At 38.8% G+C, this 19,658-nt stretch overlaps 1 protein-coding gene across 1 annotated transcript in view; it reads left to right on the top strand.

The window, feature by feature from the left end:
• The window catches only part of LOC113530442 (probable phospholipid-transporting ATPase IIA), a 46,889-nt gene extending 27,864 nt beyond the window's left edge, over nt 1-19,025 (top strand). The window contains exons 19-28 of the mRNA XM_026920428.3: nt 56-154; nt 1,840-1,929; nt 3,228-3,372; nt 4,468-4,532; nt 5,228-5,383; nt 7,851-7,915; nt 9,562-9,670; nt 9,752-9,809; nt 11,758-11,961; nt 16,478-19,025. Of these exons, the coding sequence (XP_026776229.1) occupies nt 56-154; nt 1,840-1,929; nt 3,228-3,372; nt 4,468-4,532; nt 5,228-5,383; nt 7,851-7,915; nt 9,562-9,670; nt 9,752-9,809; nt 11,758-11,961; nt 16,478-16,614 (1,128 nt within the window). The 3' untranslated portion in view covers nt 16,615-19,025. The remainder of the gene's footprint in view (nt 1-55; nt 155-1,839; nt 1,930-3,227; nt 3,373-4,467; nt 4,533-5,227; nt 5,384-7,850; nt 7,916-9,561; nt 9,671-9,751; nt 9,810-11,757; nt 11,962-16,477) is intronic.
• The last annotated feature ends 633 nt before the right edge of the window (nt 19,026-19,658 follow it).

The raw sequence follows: 19,658 nt of genomic DNA, 5'->3' as shown, positions 1-19,658 counted from the left end.
ATGTCACTGTACAGTGTAATGATTAATAACATTAACTTTGTTACTGTTTGGACAGGTATGGATGCTGACAGGAGACAAACTGGAGACAGCCACATGCACGGCCAAGAATGCCCACTTGGTAACCCGTAATCAGGACATCCACGTCTTTAGGCCTGTAAGTGTTTTCTCACTGAGATCACTGTATAACTACACGCATTATTCCTGGTCTTTTATACAAAGTGACTGCTGTTACGTACTCCTGCTTTAAAGAAACTGCACCAATTTTAAAACAGAGTAGAAGGTTTTTTTTTTCTGCCCTGTCATCTGGAGATCACATGTTTGACTCCTGATGGTGCCAATAGGAAGTCCATTTGCGTATAATTGCCCTGCACTCGAGGGCGAGAGGTATGGCATTCCTCTCTCCCCCATCTGTCATGGGTGTCTGCGAGCTCATGTATTCAGAAGAGGGCAGATAACCTCTCATCCATCACGTCTCCACATGTACAAACCTCTCCTCCATGTGTTCAGCTGCTTGGTAATGTTACATGAGCAGCGTTTTGAAAAGATGCAGTGTAAAAGGTCTCTATGGAAGCATGTGGTATCCCTCACCTTCCCCAGATGGCAGCTATTGTGCGATAGGGGTTAGCTAGTGATACTTAGAGCTAGCTAGTGGTACATAGTAGTGTGATATAGTGATATACCATGATATTTGAACTGTTTGTGTTTAACCTTTTTATCCAGTCTTACCTTCTATCACCCTTCCCCCCAATGGGGAATAGGTGGGAAAAACTTCAGAAAGATTGAAAGGAACCACCTGCGTTGTTTCCTTTTATATTATATTTGGGCTAAAATGATCATTTTACTCATGGACAGAAAGTGTCTGGTTTACAGTCCTTGGCAAGGTTGTCCAGCCCATGACCCGCAACCATCCCAATATAGTTACGCAGCTTAGATATTCCCTTAGGGGGGTCAAACAGAGGTCTGCGTCTTTCCTTGTACCTGCATAAGTGTGTGTGTGTTCATGTGTGTTTTCCCTATGGATGGCTGCCAAAGCGGAGGGAGTCTCTGCCCTTAGGTTAAGGCAGTGCTGTCGTTACCCGAAAACGAAGACAATGTCTGGCACAGCATTAAAAACAATTGCGCCACCCCCGGAGGGCTGGGGCGCCCGAGAGGCCCTGCATCTGGAGCAACTTCCTCTTTAGATACAAATGAAATCTGGATAAGAGTCTAAATGTGTTTTGAAGTTGACAGATGGATGGCCAAAATGTGTATGCTCTTTGATTAGAAAACATCCTCTTCTGACCAAGAACAGCAGATGGATTGATGTGCATGAGTCTGTCTTAGGTTTGATGGCAATTTGATTTCATTGTTATTTATAATACACAGCACATGTACAGTAATTGCACTGTGTTGCATTGAAAGCTTAACTTCAGGATCATTATTTTTAATTTTCCTGTTTTTCAGGAGAGGCAAAAAATTTAATATTTCTCCTATTATTATGTTTCTGTGCAGACCTTTATGAATTTGTCTCCTGAACTGACACATTTGTAATGGAATTAACCTTAGGCCTATCTGTTAAGTTCGATCTGACAAGCCCACAAGCCCTCATTTCCTTTATGAAACTCTTTTCCACACGAGAGTAGCAGGCAGATATGACCGTGTGACAGTTAAGCAGTTGGCTTGGGTCATGGGCTTTAACAGAGCTGACAGTTGAAGTCAGCAGCTGTATTCTTCTGCTTTTGGTGTGGTTAAGCTCTCTAGTTTATTTGGGTTAGATTGCTATCACTGTGTGCATGCTTAAATGTGAGCCAATGTGCGTGTAATAGATGGCTGACACTGTACTTTTCTCTGTGTTTGCAGGTGACCACACGCAGCGAGGCCCACCTCGAGCTCAACGCTTTCAGGAGGAAGCACGATTGCGCTCTTGTAATATCAGGAGACTCTCTTGAGGTAAACCTCATGCACAGCCAGTCATAATGTGACACCACTTTCAATTGTAGTAGGTTGTTACACAAAGAGCTGTCTGAAAGCATAGAACATTTATAAGTAGTGAAACAGGAGGGGGCATGCTGTTATAGGAAAATAATCAACAATGGGGTGGTTACCAACTTGATTATTTTCCAATAACACACGTCACATCCTGAAGTGTTTTATTTCTCTTATACCACAGCAAATTTCAAACGATTGCAATTTTTTATTTATTAATGCAAGCACGGCATGTCATATTTTTAACCAATTTACAGTTATGTTTTACGTTGTGGAACGTTCAGCGAGACAAGTTAGGTCCTATTATATTTTCTCTCTTGAAGCTAATAAGACAAAAAAGTGCAGCTTGCTGTGTTGCCAAGAACCCGCCGACCGCAAAGCTCTCCGTCCTGAAGACGTTTCTGTGTCAGAAAACTTGAAATCTGACTGTTAAGAAGCACTGATACTGGAGACTCTTTCCGCAAATGCTAAATAAACATCTCCTCTCAGAACGATTCACAAGTCCCTGTTTAAGATGTTACTATAGAAATGATAACATATTAGAAAGAGTGCATTAATTGAGACCTCGCAGCTTGAATTATTGTCCAAGATGATTTATCAACACTTTATGACCAATCAGAATCGAGCATTCAACAGCACTGTGGTATAAAAGTATATATACAATGATGACCAAGTAAAAGTGACAAGGGGCAAGCAAAAGCAACATTTTATTGCTTTTTCAAAGTTTTTGTCAGCCAGACAATCCTCTAGGTAACAAAATTAACCCTCATGTTCTGTTCCAGTTACTCAGGTCATCTGTTTTGACTTTTTAGCAGTGCATTTATAGATACCACACATATCGTCATCTTAATTTGTAAAAAGATACACAAAAGAGCTTAGCGATCGTTCTGATGGCAGGTGTATCTGCACATCTACACTGGTGTGAGTGTAATGAAGACACAGAGGGAATGTGACATTAACGAAAATCATATTTCTGTTTCAGATTCAAAAGAGTTGTCTTTTTAATGCATTATTTGGCTATGTTAGTTATTACTTATATTTATTAGAGTAATTGAGTAGTTTTTTTTTGTTTGTTTAGAAAAATTGACCCAAAGACAAAATAGCTCCAGATTTAAATAATAATAGGCAACAAATTAGATTTACATAGGTACTGTATGTCATATAATTTCTTTAGGCTGAAGGTACAGATATATTTGTTGATAGATTAGTAGCCATGTGTAAAGTTTTCAGTAAGGAAGATATTAAACAGATTGTTCCTCCAGGTATGCCTGAAGTATTATGAGTATGAGTTTATGGAGCTGGCGTGCCAGTGCCCGGCTGTGGTGTGCTGTCGCTGTGCTCCCACGCAGAAAGCTCAGATTGTCCGGCTGCTTCAGGAGCGCACGGGCAAACTCACGTGCGCTGTGGGTGAGTACATTGTTGAACATTGCTGTCACTGAGAGCTTCATTCCCCCATCGTCGAGTTGTGGCACTGAAAGATATTTTAATTCAGCAGACATTTTGTGTAATAGTGTGAAATAAGTCAGAGAACAAGGACAGAGAGACCCAGATGCAGTCTTGTAGGGCTTGAAGATTATTTCTCTACTCAAAGACACCAGATTTACTAGTAAATTACGTGGTGTGTTAGAGCAGAGAAATAACTGAACTCAAAGGACTGGAGCGGGACAAACCTGACCTGGCATAAAGTACATGCAGGACATGGAGGTGGTACCAAATCTATGTGCTTTTACTTAAAAAAAATTGTAATACAAAATTTTACAGTCAACTCTAGAATTATTGGCACCCTTCAAGAGAACAGACAGAAATAGAATAATAAACATTATAGACAATATTTCCAGTTTTCCTTTCAAATGACTAGAGAAATTACTTATCTTTCCTTTGGCAAAAATCATTCTTATGTCTTTTTTTTTTTTTTTAAATAATAACACTTTTCCTGTACGTCAAATGAAAATCTTAAAAGTGTGACATAAATTAGAATTGAATCAAATTTTCTTCTAGAGGAATCCAGACCAAAATGGAGATTATGTAGAAAAAATAATACACTTGCAATAAACTATGCAAAAATTAAAAATTAAGGTTTTTTATTTGACCCTCATACATTTTAAAATATAGAGCATACTAAATTAAGTATTTTTTAAGCTAAAGTGACGAATTTGCACTGTATTTTAAAATGTACGAGGGTCAAAGCAAAAACCTTCATTTTCAGATGTTAGTTGTTTGAGAAAAATTTGAAATATATCTGAATGTTTTCTTCACACATAAAATTCTACCACATGGTGTCATCTTATTGTCATCTCTTAACACCTGACATTGACTCATATGGCTATATACAGTATATGTTATACATTATTTTAGTTTTTCAGTAAATAATAATAATAAAATATGACAAACTTTTGTTGCACAGCTATATAAAAACAGTCCTACAACAATCTGAGCAGGACTGGTCAAAGCAGCTGTGATGGTCATGCAGCCAACTCTGCTATCTCACTTTCTATCTCTCAGGGGACGGAGGAAATGATGTCAGCATGATCCAGGAAGCTGACTGCGGCGTGGGAGTGGAAGGCAAAGTAAGAGCCACTGGGTCCCTGTGCGCCTGCAGTGTCAAACACTTTGTCGCACACATCCGCAATGATCTCTCCATGTGTGCTTACCGCATCATTATCACATACTCTACACACTCACACATCTGGACAAACATTTCCCACTCTTCATACCTAATTTGTGGAAGTACTGTGCAAGTAAAAGCCACAAAACAGTGTGAATGGATTTTGACCTACATCGGGCTATATTTGTCTGTCATTGTCTATGATTTGTCTGTCAGTGAGGACATAGACAGTATGGGATCATTGAAACATCACTCTGCTTGTAGGTGGTGGAGGGTTTCGAATGTGCTTTTTTCGTTTTACGATATTGAGTCTACAGGGACTTCAGACACTGCAAAGACAGAATTGGCCCGAGCCAAATTTTGTGGTGGGCCAAGCGCTCTTTCCAAACGCTGAAAATGAGACATTATGAGTTGGTTAAACTGATATTGACTCACCCATGACTAACATAGCACAACCCAGATTAAATTGGTGTGGTTTTTGTGGGATTGTATTTTTCCCTGTAAGTCTGTAGTTCTCTGGGCCGTATGATTTCAGCAACTTTTCATTCACATTGGACATAAATCTTATAGCGTTTCTATATATGTATAAAATATATTTTCTTTTATTCTTTGAAGAGAGGAAAAGCAAACTAAAATGTTTTATGTTTATTTTGTCAGGAGGGAAAGCAGGCCTCGCTCGCTGCTGATTTTTCAGTGACTCAGTTTAAGCATTTGGGCAGACTGCTCATGGTGCATGGCCGAAACAGCTACAAGAGATCTGCTGCCCTGAGTCAGTTTGTCATTCACAGGAGCCTCTGTATCAGTACCATGCAGGTAGTGTTTGTGTGTGTGTGTGTGTGTGTGTGCAGAAAAAAGTAAACCACTCCCCATGTTCATGAACAGGTCTGTGTTTCAAGGAGAATGCTTTTACTTTCCAGTTTGTGATACAGTTAAGAAAACTAATCTTGAACCCCAAAATAATCTTTCTACACACCCAAGCGTTGGCACAGATCATGCTATGACTCAGATGTTAATAAAGATCAGTGTTAATGAGTAGAGTATGCTTCCAAAATTTTGAACAGTAGTTTGTTGAAACACAGTAAACAAATTGTGAGGTTACTCCTCTTAGTCACATGGCTAAAAGCAAAAAGGCTCGCTGTTGTACTCTGCCTTATATTGATACATTTGGGTACTGTGGATACATTTCCATGACACTGCTGAAAACATTGCAGTCACTTTACTTGACCTTGTTGATAATCCTGAACTTGTATAACCAACAAATAACGATTTTTAATGTATACTTTCTTACATTCCGGACTGCCAGGCGTTTTTCCTGTGTGCTGGTTTCCTGAGTACAAAATAGCAAAAATATTGACTTGTGATTGTGACCTCACGTGGGTAGTCCGCAGAAGGTCAGTGCTGCGTCATACTCAGCCTTTCAAATTCTCATTAACCTGAGTGACCCAGAGGCTTGGTGGTCCTCCACTTAGTCAGAGAACTATGGTTACATACATAACTTCCTTACTTTCTGGATAGCCAGAGCAGATTCGTTCAGGACTAATGGTGGTCATATATCATAGTCATCACAACGGTTCATTGTGGAATAGCCCAGTCACTCACTTGGACAAGCTTCAGTATTGTTACTGTGAAATGAATTTGGCATTTGATCAGCTGTGATGGGTGAAGGATCCAGCTTTGTTTTCTCCAAGGCAGTCCTAATTCCAGCTTGCAGCGCATTTGCTACAGCTGCTGTTGCTGAACTACACTCCTTTATTACGTTTGATGGTCAGAATGCATAGATGGTGGGCCACCAGGACGAGACAATGGGACACAGCTACTGGACGTAAATCAGGGTCTGTCTCAGTATGTGAGGCAGCTGTGCTAAGCTCCTCCGAGTTCTGCCCTTCATTGTGCTTAATCGCTGCATTTGGCCCATGCCTGCTAGCAGCTCCTTTACTCTGTGTTCCAGCACATTAAAAGGGCTCCCCCAAGATATGCATCTGTACACACTACATGTGCATTTAACACTAACGAAATTAGGCTAATTAGCAAGAAACAAAGGACTAGTGAACTACACTATGTGGCCAAAAGTTTATGGACACCCGATCATTCTACACACATGAGCCTTTTGAACATCACATTACAGAGTTAACCACTCACCCACCCCTTGCCGTTATAATAACCTCCACTCTTCTGGGAAGGCTTTCCACTAGATTTTGGAGCGTGGCTGTGGGGATTTGTGCTCATTCAGCCACAAGAGCATTAATGAGGCCAGGCACTGATATTGAGCGAGAAGACCTGGGGTGCAGTCAGTGTTCCAGTTCATAAAAAGGGTGTTCAGTTCGATTGAGGTCAGGGCTTTGTACAGGTCACTCGAGTTCTTCCACTCCAGCCTTGGCAAACCATATCTTCATGGGGCTCACTGTGTGCACAGGGGCATTGTCATGCTGGAACATGTTTTGGCCCCTTATTTCCAGTGAAGGGAACTTGTAATGGTACAGCATACAAAGACATCCTATACAGTTGTGTGCTTCGAACTTTGTGTCAGCAGTTTGAGGAAGGCTCACATATGGATGTGATGGTTGGATGTCCACAAACGTTTGGCCATATAGTATATATTCAGTATCCTTTCTCAAATCCTCAATATGATGAGAATGGGAAAGCAATTCTCAAGCAATATTCATCCTCAGTCAAAAATGACATCGGCACTATTTATTATTTAGTGGTATCTGTTATTTTCTGGCATCGTTCACTTTCAGAACATCTTACGAACCCTCATGATGATTTTGATATAAGGCCTCCACTCCACTAGTTATGAAGGAAATGGTCCTGGTGGACCGGAGCATAAGGAAGTAGAATGGACTGCCAGGCCACCTGGGTCACGTAGGTTGAGGAGAATGACCAGAGGTTGAACAGGATTTAGCGAGAGCATTTTATAGGCTCCCCAGGTAGGGTTACAGTCACTAGATGATGACTTTGCTCTTGGTAAAACAAGCACACAGGAATACTCCACAAATTCAGAGAGAGCTAGCCTTGGCATTCAACATTTCATACTACTATCTAGACATTCCTACCTACAATTGTCCCAAAGGGAAGACTCAAAAAGTGTAAGTGGGCCGAGTATTTGTTGAAATTTTTTTAAAAACTTTTATTCTCCATGCGAGTTTAAGTTTATACATGTTAATACAGTTAATGGGGAGTGGATAACTGGTTTGGAGTACATGTGTAAGCCAAAAATGCTTTGATGAACTACCCCAGCTATAATGCACAGTTAGTAAATTTCTGCTTGGATCTTCCCTAGGCTGTCTTCTCCTCCGTTTTCTACTTTGCATCAGTTCCTCTCTACCAAGGCTTTCTCATCATCGGGTGAGTGGCATGCTCACACAGCTGTGGTGACTCATCGCACTCAGTGAAATCTCACTGGCATTTCAATTATGCATTGCATACTGCTGTGACATTTGATTTGAGCTGCAGTATTGTTACAGTGAAAAAAGCTGGAACAGTGCTGACTGCATAGAAGTTGACGAACACCAATAGCTCCTTTGTAGTGCTAGAAATTATGAGCTGAGATATTCATTTCATACTTGGGGCAAAGTTTTGTGTACTGTGTATCAGCGTTTCTAAGGCAGTGTGTGGTTGAAAAAAATTGACCCATAGTTTTATAGATGTGAGTCAAGGCTAAGAAACCATCCCCCATTTTCAACTGTTGCCATAATTTGTCACAGCAGGGACGAAAAGAGTTGCAAACAGAAAATTGCATGAAAGAGTATCTTGTCGATAGTCTGCATGTTGTAGGAATAAGTTGCTGACAAATTGCAATTGAATTGTAGATACAAATCAATGTATCTCAGCCTGAATAGACATGATCGCCCTGATTATGGCAATTAGGGACATCATGCCTGTTCACACTGTGGATGTTTCTCATGCTTATTTTACATTAATTGATCGATTACTGGGATATGTCTCTGTCAGCTTTGCACATCTGGATCCTGATATTTTTTCCCATCCCGCAAGTCCAGGACAATCTTTTGGAAAAGTGTAAATCAAGGTTGGTTAAACAAAATATCCCAAACTTTGAACATCCTTGAGCTTTGAGCTCCATTAAATCTATTATTAAAACCAGCAAAATATGGCACGACTGCGATTCTGCCTAGAGGAGGCCATTCTCCAAAAGTCAGTGACATTGTAAAGACATTAGACAGAGAAGAAGCCAGTAAGCCGAGCGTATCTCTGAAGGAGCTGGAGAGATCCACAGCTCAGATGGAAGAAGCTCTTCACAGGACAGCTATAGACCAGAAACTCCTCAAAGCTGTGCTTTATGGAAAGCCATTAGCTGTTTGGAGTTTGACAAAGACATGATCAGACACTCAGCAAACATGAGGAAAAATCTTCTCTGGTCAGATGAGACTAACTTTTTGGTTTTGGCACAAAGGGCAGTATTTGGCAGAAACCCAACATCCCCACAGTGAAGCATGATGGTGGTAGCGTCGTGTTGTGGGGCTGCTTTCCATCAGCAGGGACTGGGGAAACTGGTCAGTGTTTGTTCAATCCTAAAGAAAACCTGTCCCAGTCTGCAAGAGACTTGATATTGGGGTGAAGGTTCACCTTCCAACAGTACAAACACCCTAAGCGTACTGCCACAGCTACACTGTCATGCTTCAAAACCAAGAACCTGAATGTGTTAGAATGACCCTGTTAAAGGCAGACGTCAATCTGATTGAGAATCTGTGGTAAAACTTGAAAATTGCTGTTCACCAACAGTCTCTGTCCAATTTGTCAGAGCTTGTGCAACTTTTCCAAGAAGAATGGCCAAAAATATTAGGATCCAGATGTGCAAAACTGATAGAAACAAATCCCAGAAGAGTTGCAGCTGTAATTGCAGCCAAAGGGGGTTCTACCAAGTATTGACCCATCTGCTATACAGTGCCTAGACTTATGCAAGGCATTGTTTATCAGATTTATGAAAGACATGACTACTAATTCTTACCATGTGTTTATTCCACATTCTGTAGCTACTCGACGATCTACACCATGTTCCCCGTCTTTTCCCTGGTTTTGGATAAGGATGTCAAATCTGAGGTGGCTATGCTATATCCTGAACTTTACAAGGATTTACTAAAGGTATTTGTCTGTCTTTGTTCTTGTCAAATTACAAAAGGAAAGCTTTTATCATGACTCTGCTTAACCTTCTTATTATTTCAGGGTCGACCACTTTCCTACAAAACATTCCTCATATGGGTTTTGATAAGTATCTACCAAGGTAAGCTGATTTAAAGGTTAAATTATTCATTTTATTGGAGTGTGAAATGTTTTACATGTAGTATGACTAGCGGACTTCACCAGACAAGGCAGTGGGTGTTCTAAATTGAGTGAACTATTTATTTCTAACTCTAAATGAAGCATGACTTTGCAAAGGCAGTGCAGAGATTTGCTAAGAAAACAGAGAAACTCCAAGTCGAGACAATGCGACAGAACTGAGGATCTCATACAGTGAATGTTGTTTTACTCAAACAAAACTCACCCACATGTTTCCCCTGGTTAGCTTGAATAGTTTATTTGTGTCTGATGTTTATGTTAAATAACCTAAGGTGGTTTTCCACTTTTGCCTTTTGTGTCCTTTCGAGGCGTGTAACATGGCAAATTAAGTGCTACGCCCAAACCTCGCCTACCCACCTTAATGTTCCCTTTAATTGTTTGATGTCTGTTTCTGGTTGTTTTCTTTTTTCAGCTTCTTTGAAAAATCTCGTTTATTTTCTCAGGCAGGTTTTCCCTTTTTAAGGTAATCCCACATGTCATAAATTACCTTCTGGATAAATTTTCCTTCAAAGGTGTTTCACTTTGTATTCAGTTAAATACTTCATGTTAAATCAATCCCCAAACAAGTTTTTGTCCTGAACTCAAATGTCACATTAATATTTTATGTCAGGAAGCTGTGGGGGAAAATGACCAAAAACATGGAAAATGGCTCTCTTCCTGTTTCTGAAAGACAGTAAAGCACAGAATCTCAAACATGCAGCTGTCTTTTCTGTAAAATACACTATATGGCCAAAGGTTTGTGGACACCTGACCATCACACCCATATGTGCTTTTTGAACATCCCATTTTCCCTTAGTTCTGTGAAGGAAAATTAATGCTACTGCATGCAGAGACATCCTGTACAATTGTGTGCTTCCAACGTTATAGCAACAAGGCCCACATATGGGTGTGATGGTCAGATGTCAACAGACTTTTGGTCAAATAGTGTAGTTAGTAGTTGAGATGACTTAATGCTTGTGGCTTTGTAGGCATAATTTAATGACTGTAGCCCATTTATTGTTAATGGCCAATATGTTAACCCCCCTTCTACCCTGCCTGTCTCTGGAAAGAGACCACTGCTGGTGAAATATTATTATATCTGGTCAACAATGAAAAATGGAAAGGGATCAAAACTCATATAACGGTAGTCCCTTTGCAATGATGGATAGGGTAGTGTGGGTTAGCATAGTGACTATTAGCAAGAGATCAGCTTGGGTCAGAAATTGTATTTTTTAGACTATATAGTATACAGTTATAGAATTAAGGGAATTATTTATAATTGCACTCCCGGTGTCACCCAGATGAGGATGGCTTCCCTTTTGAGTCTGGTTCCTCTCAAGGTTTCTTCCTCATATTGTCTCAGGAAGTTTTTCCTTGCCACCGTTGCCTCTGGCTTGCTCATTAGGGATAAATTCATAAATTTTAAATTTTTTTATTTCTGTAAATCTGCTTTGTGACAATTGTTAATGGAGAATTGTCCATTGTTAAAAGCGCTATACAAATAATATTGAATTGAATTATTTATACAGGTATACCTGAAAAAAGGCCAATGGGTATAATGTAGGTATTATTTTGGTATACCTAATAAACTGGCAACTGAGTATTTTTAACACTGTAATTTGATTATGTGGAGCACCTACCATTCAGGTCCCAGTGAATTAGTTATTACTATAGAAAGAATAACCTCTTAGAATGAGCACATTAACATAAAGCCCTGACTTGCACTACTGTCAGAGCTGAGCTGTTATAGAAATTATTCGACACCGTGTGACCAATTAGATTTGAGAATTCAACAGTGCTGTGGTATAAATAAACTAATATAATATATATATAATATAATACAGTAATGTACTTCAGTTGTGTGTTTGTAGGCCCTGTTAGAAATGTGATTTGTTGGTCTCTGTGCTCTGCAGGCAGCATCATCATGTACGGCGCTCTGCTGCTGTTTGAGTCGGAGTTTGTGCACATCGTGGCAATTTCATTCACCTCACTGATCTTGACCGAGCTGCTCATGGTGGCGCTTACAGTGCAGACGTGGCACTGGCTCATGATTGTGGCCGAGCTCCTGAGTCTGTCTTGCTACATCGCTTCACTTGTCTTCTTACATGAGTTCATTGGTAAGAATGCATCCACAAATACGTTCCCTAAAGTTTATACAAAATACAAAATTCTAAATATAACTGTCAATACTTTTGTCACTGTAATATTACTTTATTAATAATTTCTAATTTTGATTATTTAATTGACATTACTTTATGAAACCAAAGTTAAAAAAGCACTTCTGTTGTTTTGTAACAATCTAATGTTTATGTCCTTCAAATTTTTATGCCAATTTCTGGAATTTCAGTTACACTACATGTCAGGGTATCAGTCAAGGTCTTATAGCAACTTTGCATAGTGACATCCTCTTGCTCTTAAACCGTTCTGACGTCAAAGAGTTTTAAACCAGGTGAAGGAATGTGGCCACATTCCTCCTCACCATTTCCCTTCTACCCCAGCGAAGAGTTCACCGGAAACGGCCTTCCCCTTACGCTTTGCCGTGTTCCCAAATTGATGCTTGCCACTATTCCACATTGCCCACACAGACTGTGTCCAGCGCAGCAAATGCCGTACTGAAGGAAATACCACTCGCCTCTGCTCGTTTCCTGCTAAATCACCACTGTGTCCAAGGTCTGTGTGTTTATCACACAACCTGCGTAAAGGGGGTTTTACGACTGAAAGTACCGGTGTTCTCCACAAGAAGTTGTTTTCCCTCAGATTTGATTTGTTGCAGGTAGATTATTGTGTTCAGATGGTATTTTATTGAGAACTAAATGATTCTGTCTGTTGTTACCAAATTTGATATTAACATCTAGGGTTAATCCATATATTTATATTACGTAGTGGAAGTCAGGATTGCAAAACAATCAAAATTTCATGTACATACCAGGTTTGTTCTCATGGCCTGTATAGGCTTACATTTGAACTTTGTGGGGAGACACTCCTCATGGCACATGATCCATTATACAATAAAACATATAAACAACAAGCTTTTTTCTGGTGCCAGTTCTCCCTAAAGTGGCTCAGTGATGTTAAGGTTCACAGAATCTTCAGTTTCTTCTTCTGCAGACACTGAAGGGTCAGCTTTGCCCTGTGCTTTGGATTGTTGTTATGTTGAAGTTCATGTCAGGCTGCTGGGCTGATGCTTGCAACTTTTCCTCAAGAATAATCTGATAACCTCCCGCATTCATCATGCATTCAAATTTCTGGTACCGTTGTAGCTCACACACACCCAAAACAGCAGAGACCACCCCAAGCTTCATGGTAGGGATGGTTCGTTTCTCATCGTAGGCCCTGCTGACTGCTCTCCAAACATAACGTTTATGGTTGTGACCATAAAGTTCAATTTTTGTCTCATCACTCCAAATTACTTCAAGAAGTTTTGAGGTTTCTGTTGATGCTCTTTGGCATATTACAAGCGGGCTGTTTTGTGGTGTGGGTGCAAAAATGGCTTTTTTTCCTGCCAACTCTACCATGCAGCCCATTTTTGTTTAAGTGGCTCCTTATTCTACATTCTGAAACAGCCACACTACTTTCTCAGAGAAGACCATGTTTGAGTTAAGATGCTGGTGGGTTTTTTGTTGCATCTAACACATTTTGCCTGGCAGTTGTCTCAGAAATCAGAGGTCTACCTGATCCACAGAACCACTGGTTTTCCACTTCTTTATCAGAGTTTGCATAGTGATGCTTGGCATTACCAAATCTTTGGATATCTTTTTATAACCTTTTCCTAATTTACAGTGCTGTTACATTTTTTCGCAGATCCTTTGACAGTTCCTTTGGTTTTTCCAAGCACAGTCAGTGCAGATATACACCAAATATACCACCAAGGATTCCCAAAGAACTAAGAAACACATTGACTATTTATACACAATGACACTGTATGTTTAGAGCTCCGGATATTTGCAAACTGGGTGCTTTTTTTTTTTTTTTTCCAGATATGCCTGGTGTTTATTTTATTTTTTGTACCTGCCTCGGACATATGCTAACAAATTTAGTTGGTTATAAGATATCTGAGCAATCACCCACATGAAGTAAAAACTTCCCGCTCACAAATAAATAAATAAATAGTGTTCCTCCTCTTTGTATTGTATTTAAAATACACATCATCTGTTTAATCCAAGTAATGTATGATTGCAATCAAACAAGCCACAGGTGAAGATTCTTAACACTCGACAATATCAGTTTACTTGAGTGTGTATTAACAGGCCCAACATACAAGGGTATGTAAACTTTCGATGAAGGTCATCTGTTTAATTTCAGTTATTATAGTGATTAATATAATCCAGAGGTATTCAGACTGAAAAATTGCGGGGTCACGGGTTAAGGGTGAGATGGGAAATACTCTCTCTTTCATATATATATTTATATATATATATATATATATATATATATATATATATATATATATATATATATATAATGTATGTGTGTATTTATGTGTGTGTGTATTACTGAAGTCTGTATCAGACTTGCCAGTTTTTATGCATTTTGCAAAGAAGCTTTTTGCTTTAACACCAGAATATGCTGGAACCTACTCTAAAATACACCAAAAAAATAATCAAAATTTCAATAATAAAAAAAATGGCAGATGATCTAATCAATATTTGCGTAACTATTTTGAGCTCACACTTCCGTCACACACTCGTAATGTTTTGGCCTGTGTTCACGCTGCCTTCTGTCAAATAAATGGAGAATGTTTTGATTTCACTGAAATTTTCAGGCTAAACCTGTAGTTTTTTGATGGGTTGAGGGGGCGCAATATTGCCAAAAACTTAAACGGAAATGTTTGAATACGTCTGATGTGACACATGCAAATATCACTCATATTTTTTAAAGAAATTGTAAACATCTTACAAATGAAAACTGCTTGCTTTGAATACCTTATAAAGTTCTGCTAAAAGGTTAAAAGGTATTAAAAGCAAGCAGTTTTCATATATAAATGTGCATTATATACAGCTTGCTGAACAGTGAATACATTTGTGGAGATGCAAAATTGTCACTGGAGCAATAGAGCCATGCCTGACTGCTGTCAGTTGAACACCTGGTATGTTACATCCAGGTTTATACCAGAATGTAATCAGAAACACTCTGACTTCTGTTCTGAGTACACACAGAGAGCTTGCTTCCTAAACACTAATCCAGAACTGGTCACTGTCTGTGGGGAGTTTAAAAAAAAACAGTGTAGGCTTATTCAACAGGAATTTAAGTGCTAAACACAAGACTGAATGAAGTCTGTGAGCAAGCTTCAGGCATGTGGACATGTCTAGACTGTAGACGAGTCTTCCAGATAGCTTAGTAGCTTATACAGTAGGGGTGGGCGATATGACAAACTTACCATATCACGATACTTGAAGACATTTCTGTGATATACAATATGCATTATGATGTGTAGGCTTGCTAACAAACTGTCAGCAAAACAGTAAACAAAAACCTGTGAGTTTGAGAATACTTTTATTTAGAATACTTTTATCTACAAAAAATAATGTACTTTACACTGGAAAGGAGAGAAAATCAAAAAGTATACAAGATCAAGCATCAAATCAGCTTCTTCCAATCAGTGCTTGTATAATCACTTGTATAATGTATTGATATTATATTGTCATATTGCCTTCTTATGCAGTGGTTCAGTAATATGATTTGTATAAGAAACAGAAAGCACAAAGCTTTGTCATTTCAGATTGAACAACTGTAGGGTTCTGACAGTATAATCTGATCATATGATTAATTACCAGTATTACAATGTTTACATTTTTGAAATGTTATACTGTACTGATTGTACACTACTAGCGTTGTCTCAAATCACATACTTATGTACTATTCTAGATCGTTATTGAGCACTAAAACTAGGCTGTTTTCCTAATATTGTTAGTGATTAACTGTAAAAACATCTCACCTAGTTGTCAAACCTACTACATGGTCTGTTTTCTATACAAGTCTTCTGAATTTTCTAGATTAGCAAATACTTGAAGGTCAGAGATTTCGATTTGAGATGCAGCTCATGACAACAATCACAACGACAGCCGAAAGTAATAAACAGAAACAGATTTAACCTGTTTAACCTCGCTGTGCGTAAAATCGCTAAACATTTTACAGTCTAGCTTGGAAACAAGACAGACAGGGTCATACGTCAAGTATAAACTGATTTTTAAGGGTTCTAGATTTTAGGTTCTAGCCAAATCTTTGTCATTTAATAAAATGTTCTTAGAATATCCAAAATGGAAGGATACTTCCTAAAACCATGAAGCGATCATCTTGAGCAGTAATCCCAAAAAAGTCTCACTCTTGCTTCAGTGGATAATTAGATTTGTACCCAAGAACTGCTGTTGTAATCATAGAGACTGTTCTTGTGCTTGTGCTAAGAGCATGATGTCCCTTTTGATTCTGGTTTTCTTCCTCATATTATATCAAGGAGTATTTTTTTTTCACACCAACCTCAGGCTTGCTCATTTAGGATCTAAATATAAATCTACATCCAGATTTCTGTAAAGCTGCCTTGTGACTGTGTCTATTGTTAAAAGTCTTACGCAAATAAAATTGAATTAATCATTCAGCAGTGTTTCTATTTTTCAACTTCCTTTCATCCACCCACAGATGTCTATTTCATCACCACGCTGTCGTTTGTTTGGAAGGTGACCGTCATCACGCTGGTCAGCTGCTTGCCCCTGTACATCCTGAAATACCTGCGCAGACGCTTCTCGCCTCCCAGCTACTCCAAGCTGACCTCCTAGGGCTGATCAGCAAGACCTATGAACAGAAAGATGTGTTACTGGGGTGTGTTTATTTATTTATTTTTTTGTTGTGTGGGTGACTCAAGCGATTTGCACAGGCTTTGTTTCACTAGATGCAGCATTAAAGGCAACGAGAATGTCAAGGACCATTCTCGATGGATGTGTCTCAAACATAATGCATGATTCCATAAAGAATCTTCTCATTTGTGCCATTTTCAGTCACACCAAAGTTATGCAGCTGAGCTGGGCTCCTAGAGGGCCGTCAAAGCTGAATCACGAGGGTAGTTTCATGCTTGATTGCTCGAGTGAGTCACTAGTGAGGGCTAAACATGAGGGTTACTGTAGCTACGGTGTGCACCAGAGTCTTTGAGAAGCCTGAGAGAAATTCATTTCAAGTTAATTTATTTTGCAACCAAGGTTGGAAAAGGGAAGACATTCGTGTGAATGAAGAAATTAATATGAAAATTAATTAATTTTGTTGGAACAAAGATTTAACTTGATCATTTGAAAGGTATTGCTGTGGAAAGTATTCTTAAAATTGAATATAAACCTAAAGTGGTTCTATATAAGGGTAAACCGGGATTGTGTGTGTGTGTGCGTGTGTGTGTGTGTTTGCGCATGTGTTTGTGTAGGTGTGTTGATGCAGAACTTGAATTCGTACTCGTCACGGAGTCCCTCCAGTATAGTTGAGCTATTTTTATTAGCATGTTGTGTTGTCTCAGACGGTGGTGTTGGTTTGGGCGTAAGGTTACTGAATACCAGTGTGTTGTGTCTAAAGACCATGGTGAGTGTAACACCACAAACAAAATGCTATTTTAGCTTTCAGCTCCCTTTTCTGGTCCCTCTAGCCGTGTCCACTCTTGTGGTGACCTCTGGTTTCCCTCTCTCAGTGCATGAATGAGTAGATTTCACGCAGAACACTAACCACTTTTCCCCTGACGGACACTTCTACTACTCTCAGTCTATGTCTTTATAAAACATATCACACTTACTCATAGGGCCAACTCACTTTTCGCATCTACATTTCATGTGGCTCCATGATATCAGGTTTGTACATAAGCTAAACGATCTAATGTGTGCACTTAATATTGATTAACTGTATTTCAGTGTGTGGATTTGTTCAAATGTCATTCTTTATAAGGTAACAATAGTGACAGTCTGCCATTTGTGCCACTTTGACCATGTGCCATATTGACCATGTGCTCTTGCAGTCAGGAGTGCCAACATTTACGGTCTAGCCATAGCATTTACGATTTTTGACCCCTTGTACGGAGAAACATGAACACTACACTTTTTGTTATTTAAGCTAAAGCAACGACAAAAGCAAGAGTAAAATTCTCTCCTCTGAAAAACAACATTCACTGAAAGGGAAAGGACGAGGGATGTGCAAGTTGCGCGTTTACTTCTGGCTAATGACTAGCAGCTAATTCCGTTTCATGCCGACCTTGTGCAGCGTTCGACTGAACTCTGACCTTCAACTAGGGAAAAACAAAGAAAATGGTCAATCAGTCAATGTAGAGACATATTAGCTTGTTAACCCTATAACACTAACTGCACAGTTCGCTGTTTTTGAGGAGGAAAATATATAGTTTGCTAGATTTTTGCTAACAAAAGTTGAATATGGAGGCGTCCATGTTTTTTTTTTTTACTTTGTAGCTTGAACTCACAGTGATCAAAAATGACATCGTTCCAAGTTGTGACTTCCCACCTCTGAGTTAAGTCTAAAGTAGTGTTCAAAGCCTGAGTTTTGTGAACCAATAGAAAACAAGAACGCGATGCTACGGTCTCTGATCTTTAAAAACACAGGATTTTTCTCTCTGCCTGCTAGGATTTTTTTTTTAAACAATGTTGGCACCTCTGCATGCAAAATGTTCTCTTTGTCTTATAAGGACTTTAGTTTGTCCTCCTGCGTGCAATACATTACATTCAAGAAGGGACTATCTAAAAAATTGAGGGAAATTTATACGTAACAAATCACTATCATGTTTTCCCAAAAAATGTGTTGCAGAAAATAATCACTGAATGAATAATTCAAACAAGCAGCATAGTTTGCTAGGTACTGATGGAACTACAAACATCACTTTGCTTTTTTTTTTGTTTTTTTTCACAAACTTTGTACTACTGATGACTTTGCAGTTGGACCTAGACTAGAACACAATGCCATGTATTTCATGTGATTTATGTTGCTGTTATTGTTATTCGTTTTTGTAAATGGCAGGACTGCTTTTTATTAGTCAATGAATTGTGAATTGCTGTAATGTAAATAACAAAAAAAATAGATTTTATTTATTAACATTTCTAATTTGCGTTGGAATTTGCACACTGATAATTGCAGAACAAAAAAGGGACAAAATTACTGAGTCTCAGTGGTGTTGAAATAAAAATAAATAAAAGAGTTTTCTTATCATGGATTGAGTTCGAGGTGTGATTTCAGTTCTGTTAATTTTAACAATGGGGCTAATAATGAGTATGTTTTCTCAAACTGTTTTGGTTTTAATTTAATAAAAATTTTTTATGAACATAGATCAAATATTGAATATTCAATAGAATTGAATAGAATTCACTTGAATCTCTCTCTCTCTCTCTCTCTCTCTCTCTCTCTCTCTCTCTATGTGTGTGAGAGAGAGGAAGAGTTCACCAGGAGAGGGAGTCTCAGAAGCAATCAATTTATAGACACGTCAGTGTCTTGATTATGTAACGTCAAACGTAAGATAAGGAATAAATTGTAATTCTATGAAATCTGTGCGCAGTTAACATTAGCACGTCTGCAAATAGTTTATTCATTACTTTCCTTAACACACTCTAATAATGGAAATGTTTCTTTGGGCTGTTGGCATTAAGCTAAATTTTAATGAGAACCATAACATCTGTAACTCCGTCTCCAAATTAACAACTAGGCCCCGTAATTGTTTCAATCCTCTTACAACGTGGAAAAATACTGAGAGCAGTATCGCAGTGATGGTGGCTCCACACAAATGCACATGTAATATGTTAGCCATTACAATATGATGTTTTTAGCTGGATAGATCAATTAATATTCTGTC

Source organism: Pangasianodon hypophthalmus, chromosome 16 (genome assembly GCF_027358585.1).
Source record: "Pangasianodon hypophthalmus isolate fPanHyp1 chromosome 16, fPanHyp1.pri, whole genome shotgun sequence".
Taxonomy (NCBI): Eukaryota; Metazoa; Chordata; class Actinopteri; order Siluriformes; family Pangasiidae; genus Pangasianodon; species Pangasianodon hypophthalmus.
This window is presented reverse-complemented; position numbering and strand designations above follow the sequence as displayed.